This window comes from Monomorium pharaonis, chromosome 9 (assembly GCF_013373865.1).
Source record: "Monomorium pharaonis isolate MP-MQ-018 chromosome 9, ASM1337386v2, whole genome shotgun sequence".
Taxonomy (NCBI): domain Eukaryota; kingdom Metazoa; phylum Arthropoda; class Insecta; order Hymenoptera; family Formicidae; genus Monomorium; species Monomorium pharaonis.
In genome coordinates this window covers 17,130,282-17,139,453 of record NC_050475.1, presented here as the reverse complement: position 1 = coordinate 17,139,453, position 9,172 = coordinate 17,130,282, and the positions used below count along the sequence as shown (strand labels likewise).

General features: G+C 35.4%; 2 protein-coding genes across 3 annotated transcripts in view; both read left to right on the top strand.

The window, feature by feature from the left end:
• The first annotated feature begins 130 nt into the window (after positions 1 to 130).
• Positions 131 to 1,558, top strand: LOC105838702 (39S ribosomal protein L55, mitochondrial). The gene is made up of 2 exons (XM_012684443.3): positions 131 to 260; positions 831 to 1,558. The coding sequence occupies exon 2, from the start codon at positions 832 to 834 to the stop codon at positions 1,156 to 1,158; it is 327 nt and encodes a 108-aa protein (XP_012539897.2). The 5' UTR covers positions 131 to 260; position 831; the 3' UTR covers positions 1,159 to 1,558.
• A 152-nt stretch (positions 1,559 to 1,710) lies between these two features.
• LOC105838699 overlaps positions 1,711 to 9,172 on the top strand; it is a 29,506-nt gene continuing 22,044 nt past the window's right edge. For both annotated transcript variants that reach the window (XM_012684439.3, XM_012684438.3), the window contains exon 1: positions 1,711 to 6,924. In XM_012684439.3, the coding sequence (XP_012539893.1) occupies positions 6,870 to 6,924 (55 nt within the window). In that variant the 5' untranslated portion in view covers positions 1,711 to 6,869. The remainder of the gene's footprint in view (positions 6,925 to 9,172) is intronic.

Below are 9,172 nucleotides of genomic sequence, written 5' to 3'. Positions count from 1 at the left end.
GGGACGTGTCGCACGCAAAAAGTCTGCACGCACCGCGTCACCCGCTGCGGCGGGTGCCCGCACAGCACGCAGTTATTTGCCGCGCGCTTTTTCGAATGAATCGCCCCTTCGATAATCGAAATTCGATTGCACCGGCAGCCGCCGCCGCCGCCGCCGCCAACGCCTGCGACTCGTCGTCGCGCGGGACCACGTGACCGTCCGACTGCACGGAACTTCAAGTCGTTGGATCAAGTCGCTCGTCTCGTCGATCACCTCGACAGGTAAGCTCCCTTCGTTTTCACGTAGTTTTCTCGCCATTCTGCGGACGTAAATCACGCGTGTGACGAGCGCGAAATTATCCTGCGCGATCACGCAAGTGACGTTTCGCGCCACGCTCGGTATTGCACGGACGGGAAACCTAACCTAAAAAGTGTGATGCCGAAAAGTTCAAGAAAAGATATGTTCTTTTTGTTTACATCATTGCATAATGTAAATCACGATAAAACCGTTTTTTTTTTTTTTTAATTATAATTTGTTTTAGAATTGTTTTCACTGACGTCGAATTAAATTTATGAATGATTCGGACGAGACTCCGGTTAATTTGAGATCCAGTTGATTTACTGCCAAGTATTTAACCGCACAATTTGTTATCCTTAATTTAATCTTTCTTTTCGTGCGTTGAACAACATGAAATTATTACGTCATTAATGAAAAATAAAAACAAGTGTTGTCTCATGAGACAATTAAATTAATCAGAGCTCAGTAGCTGCGTATTCTGCAAATGTATCAGATGAATTTATACTCTGAATTAATAATGTTGTAAGTTACAAAGGGACATTTTCCTATTTCAGAATGATCGCCCTGCTCGCACGAATTGGCAGCCCTACGGCTGGTTTGCGCAGAAATTTCAATTGCTGGACAGCGGCGATTACAAAGAAGCATAGACCGGTGTATGAACAGACGTATCCAACGACTCTCGTCTTTTCCGATGGGAGTAGCATAGAGATAGAGTATCACGAGCCGCGGAAAATAATAGTTCTGCCGTTGAATCTCGCGGAGCTCACGGAGGCCGAGCGGCACAGGAGAGTTGAAATGCGCAAGCCGAAAACTCGAATAGTCATAACCGAGGAAATCGAGGACAGCTTCGACGAGAACAGGTATCTCAACCTCAACAAGTGATCATGTGTCTCAGCGTTTCTCAAATTCCTATTTTATGTTATGTGTTTATGAAGATGTATGTACCAAAAACTCAAGGTATCCGTGTAAGGATCTTATTTTTTGTTTAGTGCAACGCTAAAATAATTATATATACATTTTCTTGGTAGTACGAGAATAATTGTAAATACTGTTACTCTAAACCTTTGCGAGATATATTCACGTATATCGAAACTTAGCGAATAGGTGGTCTAATCACGTGTGTAATTATTGAATGATACTGTGAATTGTACTTATAATAAGATATGAAGTGCTGTATGAATATTGCGCAATATGGGCACTGTTCTGTAAACACAGGATATGTTTCTTATCTTTATATAATAGCTAAATACGAGTTTTAAAAAATACAATTCTATACAACAGAGATAATGCTGATCTCTACCTGTTCCATCCCTCCCGCGATCACGACTATGTCCAGTTTCATTGGAATTCAGTAAAATACATATTTAATAATACAAAAAGAATTACGCACACATGAAACGAATACAATACGTATTACGATTCCTTGATTTTCCAAGGAAACGACCTTGAACTTGGAAAAGAAAGTAGACTTTACGCCATGGAAATCGAATCGATTACAGGCCTTCGACCGCTTTCGAATAATGTCCCTTTCTCAATGGGCAATAATCGTTTGGGTAAACTTGTTTTCACATCCGGATATTGAGGGGGCCGCGTAAGCCAGGCGAGGTGAAATTCCTCGTAACGCGTGACGGACGCGAACGAATTGTGATAATAGGAGCAGCCTTTCCTCGGGATCGAACGACATTTTGTCGCCCTGTTGCAATTCGTACGCGCTCGTCGACGTTTCGCGCTTTTACAATTTTACGGCTGTCTTAATTTATTTTACAGCTACGCCAGAATAATTGAGCGTGATATTTTTACCGTGGGTTTATGCGTACCACCGAGCGTGACATTCTACGGGACTCGCGGGGGGAGGGCAGAGAAGGAGAGGGGGGCCATCACGCCGCGACTCGCGACTTGATTACCGGTCATTAAACGATGGAGTATTTTTTTGCACAAGTAGCGCACGTGCGCTATCATTTCTGCGGTATGTCGCGTGACAGGAGGGGGACCCCCCTCCTGCGTCGACGTCGTTTGTTTTAGAACGATTTCCTTCGTGACGACTTTCTCCGATTCTCGCCTTCGCACTCCGACACGCACTTTTCGTCGTCCTCACGCTAACCGTAAATAATTACCGGACGAAACGGCGGATGAACTTTCAACGACGTGCACGTGGACTGAAAGTCCTCTCGTCTCGTCGTCACAGTGAAGGCGCGGGTAAGCGAAAGTGATGGATTAGCGCAGATCGTTATGATCGATGATTTAAAAACAACTTTAGCCGCGGGAAAGGCGGATGTGGCAGATGTGTTGCAAATTCGTCATGACCTCTTCGAGTGGCAAACACTGGCTGCTCGAAGATCTAACGTGGATATAGTCGCGTCGCACTTACCGTATGTTTAATGAAATAAAAGAATAAAGGGAAAGCGGAGAATGATCCGAATGCCATAAAAAAGTGTATTTTTAATATTTTAATGATTTTTTATTTATTTATCATGTCTATATAATTTGATATTTCCATATATTTATACGTGGAAAAAATCGTTCTTTTTCAATTCTAATTTTTATTCTTTCTTGTTCTCAATTAGATTATATTTTGCTTCTATCTTTTTCAATTGTTTTCTACATATAACATGAAGGTTATAACGCTCGCGTACGTTTGCAATATTTTGTTTTTCAATGAGATCGTCGAGTTCAAATAATCAGTTGTTTGTTTAGGTGTAACGAGAATTTAAAAAATCATGGAGCAGTAAAATCTGTAGTGAATATAAGGGATGTAATCTGATTTACATTCTGATATAAAATGATACGGGAAATGCCAGAACGATTATTGATCTTAGGAAATGCGATTATTTCCAAGTACAAAAAAAACTTGCAAAAAACTACTAGATTATCGCGTAACGCGTTTCGATAACGTATTAAATAATTCTATTCGTTCTCAGCATATCGTATTGTGTTTCGGTGAACCAAGGAAGCATGATCTAATGTGTGTTGGCTCGGCGATCCCAGAATAATTATGGCGAGCACTTTCGGCAACGGTGAAATCATCGTTGCGACAGAAACGAGAAAATGTTTTATTAAGCAACGACGGTATACACGGGTCGCATTGTAAAGCGCTGGAACGCGTTTAGCATACGATAACATCGACGGTAAGGGTTCAAGCGGCCTATTACAACGGATATACATTAGTCAATACATTCGCGTTAACACGGTGACCGATTATTAGCTATCGTGACGTCGCGGAAAATTTCGAAAATTGAACAAGTCATTGTTTTTTACTGATAGCAATCCAGATATTTTAAAATAAGAAAAACAACATGGCTTCCATCGATAATTTTATAATTGTTGTAAACAGTAATATATTTTAAAAGAAAACCGCTTAGTCCGTTTCAGCTCAATTATCAACAGCCATACATTTTTTCGCTAATTTTACCACTGATTTCAAAATGTTATATGTGATATACAAGTTTTTTATTACATTAATCGAATTGTGACAGTTGTTATATATACAATTAATAGGAATTTAGCAGTTTTTTATATATGTATATTTGAAAAATTCAACAGTCGCATTTTTATAATTTAGTATAATTTATATCTGTGACAAACAAAATATTAAATATACGATAAATCATTATTAAATGATTATTAAAAATCTAGCTTAAATAGCTCAAAATAAAGCTATAAAAGAAAAGAATAAAACTAATATATTATTATGTCTTTTAAATTATAATTTTTTGTGTAAAGCTTGCTGCTTGTCTTGACGAATGTTTCCTGGTCATTTTGTCGGCGAAATGATATCTTAATGATATTTTGAACTTAAAATAACTAGCTTATTATTGAGTCAAATAAGTCGTACGACTTATTCTGCACATATGCAAATGTTACGTATTTTGTTCGGGGAAATTTTGTTGTGCACTATATTATTTTGCGTTGTAAATTTTGAAAGTTTTGCATGATTAAATACCATATCTCGATTTAGGTCACACTGTAACTACACGGGTGCAAATTGGAATTTTGATTTTTTGAAGCTATATATCTTGGTGAAATAAAACCAAATTTTTATCCAAAAGTACATATTTTGGGGGTAACATTTTTTGAGAAATGCAATAGAGTAACTTGTAAACCAAAAAAATAATATTTTAATAGTGAAAAATGACCAAAATTATAACAATTTTTTTAAAATCGCACTTTTTCTTTAAGAAATCACTATTTTGATTTTAATGAAGATATTTACATGAACCTTGTGGGAGATTGAAGATAAATAGTTATATTTGAAGTAAAAAATATCTCGATTTGACTCTAAGAAATTAAAGTTTCTTCAAAGGTGTTTGAAAATACGATAATTTTTTATTATGAAAATATTTTATTATTATTTTTTTATTAATTGGGTCAGGTATCTTACTCAGTCGGAACCCTCAACAATAGGCATATTTGTCGTAGTTAGGTGAAACCGTTAGGACGTGCAGGTAGTGTAAGAATTGCGAGTATTGCTGATATAAAAAACTATTTATTTTAACTGTTCTTTATAATGCAACACTCCGTTACTTGACTACGTCTAACTCAGGATGCGAATACTTAGAGAACTGTTGCTACACTTTGTGTGCTCTATTTATAGGGTTAAAACGACGCGTAATGCTTACTTAATAAAAAGAAAATTCCAAACTTATCCATACGGTCTTTGATATGGAAAGAATGGAAAGTGTTTCTTAAAACAAAAGCTAATAGAAAATATATCTTATAGAGTCAAATCTTTTATCTTGAACATTAAGAAATATAACTAATCCTTTCTAAGTGCATTCCTGGGGTATGTACATGGATTGTTCTCACAGTAGAAACTTGTAGAAGATTGAAATTTTTGTTGGTGCAAACTTGCACCCGTGTCTAAATATGTAATTTTATAACGCTAATCTATAATTATATATTAATTAATTAAAATCTTATCAATTTTTCAATAGTTGAAAAGAAATTAGGATGAAGAAAAATATGATAAATTACGAATCGATACGACGGACTTTCTGATTATTTATTCATTTAGCATTGCTTAGTCTTTATTTCGTTAATTAGTCCCGACTTTTGCTAATGAATTATCTATAAGAGTTATCAAATGCCGACTGTCAAGTTTTACATTACGAGTCGCGAATCTCTAAGCGAAACTTTTTAATAATATTTTAAATAATAAAGAGAGACAGAAATTATATATTTTTTTAAGTAAAAATACACTTACAAAATTATTTAATTTGAGGTATTTAATTTTTTTAAAGCTTTATATGTATATGTACAGGTTCTTGTGTTTTTTCCAAGCAAAAAATTTTAGTTCAGAATTTATCACACTTTAGCATACCGCTTTACCGTATCAACATTTATCGCATATCTGCTTCTAATGTGTTTACCATACATTGTACTTCCGAGTTTGATATTATCTTTGCGCGACATCAAAGTGTCGCGCAGATATTAAAATTTTAATTAAAACATATTTTTAACTATATTTTTCATATCTAAGGCTTCATTTTTAATTTTTTATTCTCGAGTGCGATTCTCTTCGGCATTATTTTCGCGAAGCGATAGAGAACTCCCGAAGTGGAGGGACCGATCGGCCGTCGTCGAGCTTAAACCGCCGTTCGCTGCTCGTGACAGGTAAAGAGACGGCGTAATGCCACGGTGGGAGTCAGTTCTGTTATAGTAGGCCACGAGGCAGCAGCAACTCTCGTGCTCCTGCAGGCCTCACTCGCGTACGCAACGCACGTCGGCTTCGCTCTCTCTCTCCTCGTTTCGATGTGCGCGAGTACTATCGTACCGTAAAGAAAAAAAAAAAGAAAAAAAAATCACGTCGTCGCGCGAGCCACGTCATTTGTCGAGAAATTAATTGTAAACGAACGTTACCGTGCTGGTGAACTTGCTGAAGAAAAAGGGGAAGGAATAGCTTTAGGGAGAAGCCGATCGATGTTGAGTCATCGCAACTTTCGTTGCGCGTTTCGGGACCGAGGTACTGGACGAACGTGAAATCCTGGTTCCTCTAGTTGTATGCACTGAGTGTTCGTGCGTTCGTCGCGGACATGTCAGAATAAGCCAGTAATAAGCGAAATAGCGAACTTGCGCAAGAAGCGAATTCGGTGCCCGATTTCTTTCACGGCGGAGAAAGCAGACGGCTGATCGAGTCGACAAGTATAAGCCGCGATGCAGCGCCGTTTCCTGTCTCTATCTCAACCCGCTCCGGCCACAAAATAAATGCCCACGATGAAGAAATCGCTCGCACTTTAATTGCCGCGCTTTAATTTTCTTATATTGACTGCCCGACCTAGAACTATCACTTCGAACGAATTCCCATGAATGGCGATTTCTTAACGTCGCTGTACTAGAAAAGACGAATAAGCAATCACGGCCTTACAGAAACAATTGTTCTCCGAGATCGAAGAAAACGGCGATTCATCGGGGTCCTTCTTCTAATACGTACATAGAACTCTTCTTGCTGGGCCTCATCGCCAAGTAAAACAACAGGATGCAAACTTGACGGTTTCGTTGTCATCCTGATGCGATTCACCGTGGAACGATGGGTTTCTAACCACCCACAATGATGGTGGACTTTTAAAGAGGTTTCCGGGATTGTCCAGAGACGTGAGATGATTGGCAAACTTCTTCTGGCTCTTTGGATATTACGATGGACCAGTTTTATCGGTAAGCAATACTTTAACATTTAATCATTCTAATGCAGAAAAATCAAAGAAAAACACGATAACATTAAAATTAATTTTAACGTTGTTAAAACGTTAAAATTAAAGTAATTGAATCTAAAAAATAAACTGCAATGACGTTTACGATTAAAAATCAAATAGATTAATTTTAATTTGAGTTTCTGGTTTAGAGAATAAAAAATCGATTTTTCACGTAATTAAAATTCTTGTAAAAACTTTAAAAATATGTCTTTAACGCAGTTTTATTAAATTCGAATGAATGTATTAGTTTTAATAGTTGATGATTAAGGCCGGCACGCAAATCAAAAGATTCTAGCGCGCTTGGCTCTCTCTCTCTCTCTCTCTCTCTCTCTCTCTCCCTCTCTCTCTTTCAAACCGGTTTATTCTTATTTCAAATTCTTTTTTAATAATATTCATATCTGCTGTGTTAGTTTAGTTTAGAAAGTGGATGTGATATAATAGAATGTTCTTTTTTATATTGCAGAAAAAAATTTTTTTAACCAGCTGTAACAAACTAGAAACTCCTTTTAATTATTAAATTTAATAAGTCTCTTTTAAATATGTAAAAAAAATTTTTAACATTTAATCTACATAATAGCTTTTAAATATCTCTTTTTATGACACAGAACGTGACACATGTCTTTTAAATATGCATGTTTGCGACCCAAATTTACTTCTTGGAAATTAGAAATGTCGACGTTAATATTTAACATGTGGGTCACAAAAGTATCAACGAACACCGATACTTAGTTAAAAATTCTATTTTCAATTAAGCCAATTAACTAAAGTCATTGAATCAACGTCTAATTGATATTTATTAGCTGTCGCGTCGGTAAAATTAATTTACATTCAATAAATGCGTTTTATGTTATTATCTTCCTTTCTCCTCTTTTCCTTAGCTTACTATTAATTACTGAGGATAATATCTTACATAACGTAATTGTTTAACTTATAGGAGAAAGACGGTTACCCGGTAAATAGTCGAACTACTTCGGTCAATTCTCGTCGGTCTTTCTCGCCATTGTTTCTCGAATAATGTATCTATGGCATTTCTCTTGTTGCAACAATTAATTAATGGGATGTGATTACTTTAATCGTACCAAACTGATACATTGAAGCGGCCGTTATTTTGTGAGCATAATCCACGTACTTACTCCTAGGAATGTACTTAGAAAGGATTACATATACTTCCTAATGTTTAAGAAAAAAGATTTGAACAGATATATTTTCCATTTTGTTTTAAGAAACACTTTTCGTGGTTCTTTTCATATCAAAGAATGTGTGGATAAGTTTGGAATTTTTCTTTTATTAAGTAAATATTATACGTCATTTTGGCCCTATAAACAGGGTACCCTGAGATTGCAACGGGAGTTCTCTGTGTATTCGCATCCCGTCGACATCCCGAGTTAGACGTAGTCTTGTGTAACAAACTGTTGTATTACAAAAATTGTGAAAATAGTTTTTTTTTACGTCAAGAAATTCTCGCAATTTTTACACTTTAAATGTGTTTTCTAGACACCATCGTCTGTTTTCATTTAGATGCTTTGCCCAAGGAAGCGAATCGTTCAAATGTATTTGCATAAGAATTTAGCCATCTCAATAAGCGGTTTCGAATTTATACGAAAGTCGGAAATGTATTTCGTAATACTTAGTGATGACAATTTTTTTACGTTCAAGTAAATAATTCGCAATTAGCATCGATTTGCGCTTGGCAACATTATCGCGTAATTATAACCTTAATTTTCTCTGTAATTTCAAGAGCAACTTTGTTATGAAATAAACGTAACTTGAAATAATTTTTGAACGCATCACGCTTAACAGTAAAAAACGAGTTATTTTATATATAAATTGGAAAAGAAAAAGGAAATATTGAATACAAGAAAGACGAAAATTTATTAGAAAAGAGGCACAGATTGTTACAACTCTTGGATTGTTATGTTTAAAACATGTTTTAATAACTTCGTGATTAATAATTAATTGATAATTGCTAGAAAAAAAATTTAATTATATATTAAATTTTATATATTTAATGATTATTTATTTTCATAAAAAATCACAATTACAAAATTATATTTCCAAACGCAACGTTGATTATGTAATTTAGAATTAAAATATTTTATATTTTTGAAAATTTTACACAGAAATATATAATTAAATTTAATAATAATTATTACTTTAATTAAATTTTTGCATTAAAATAATGTATTATATGATATGTATTATGTAATATG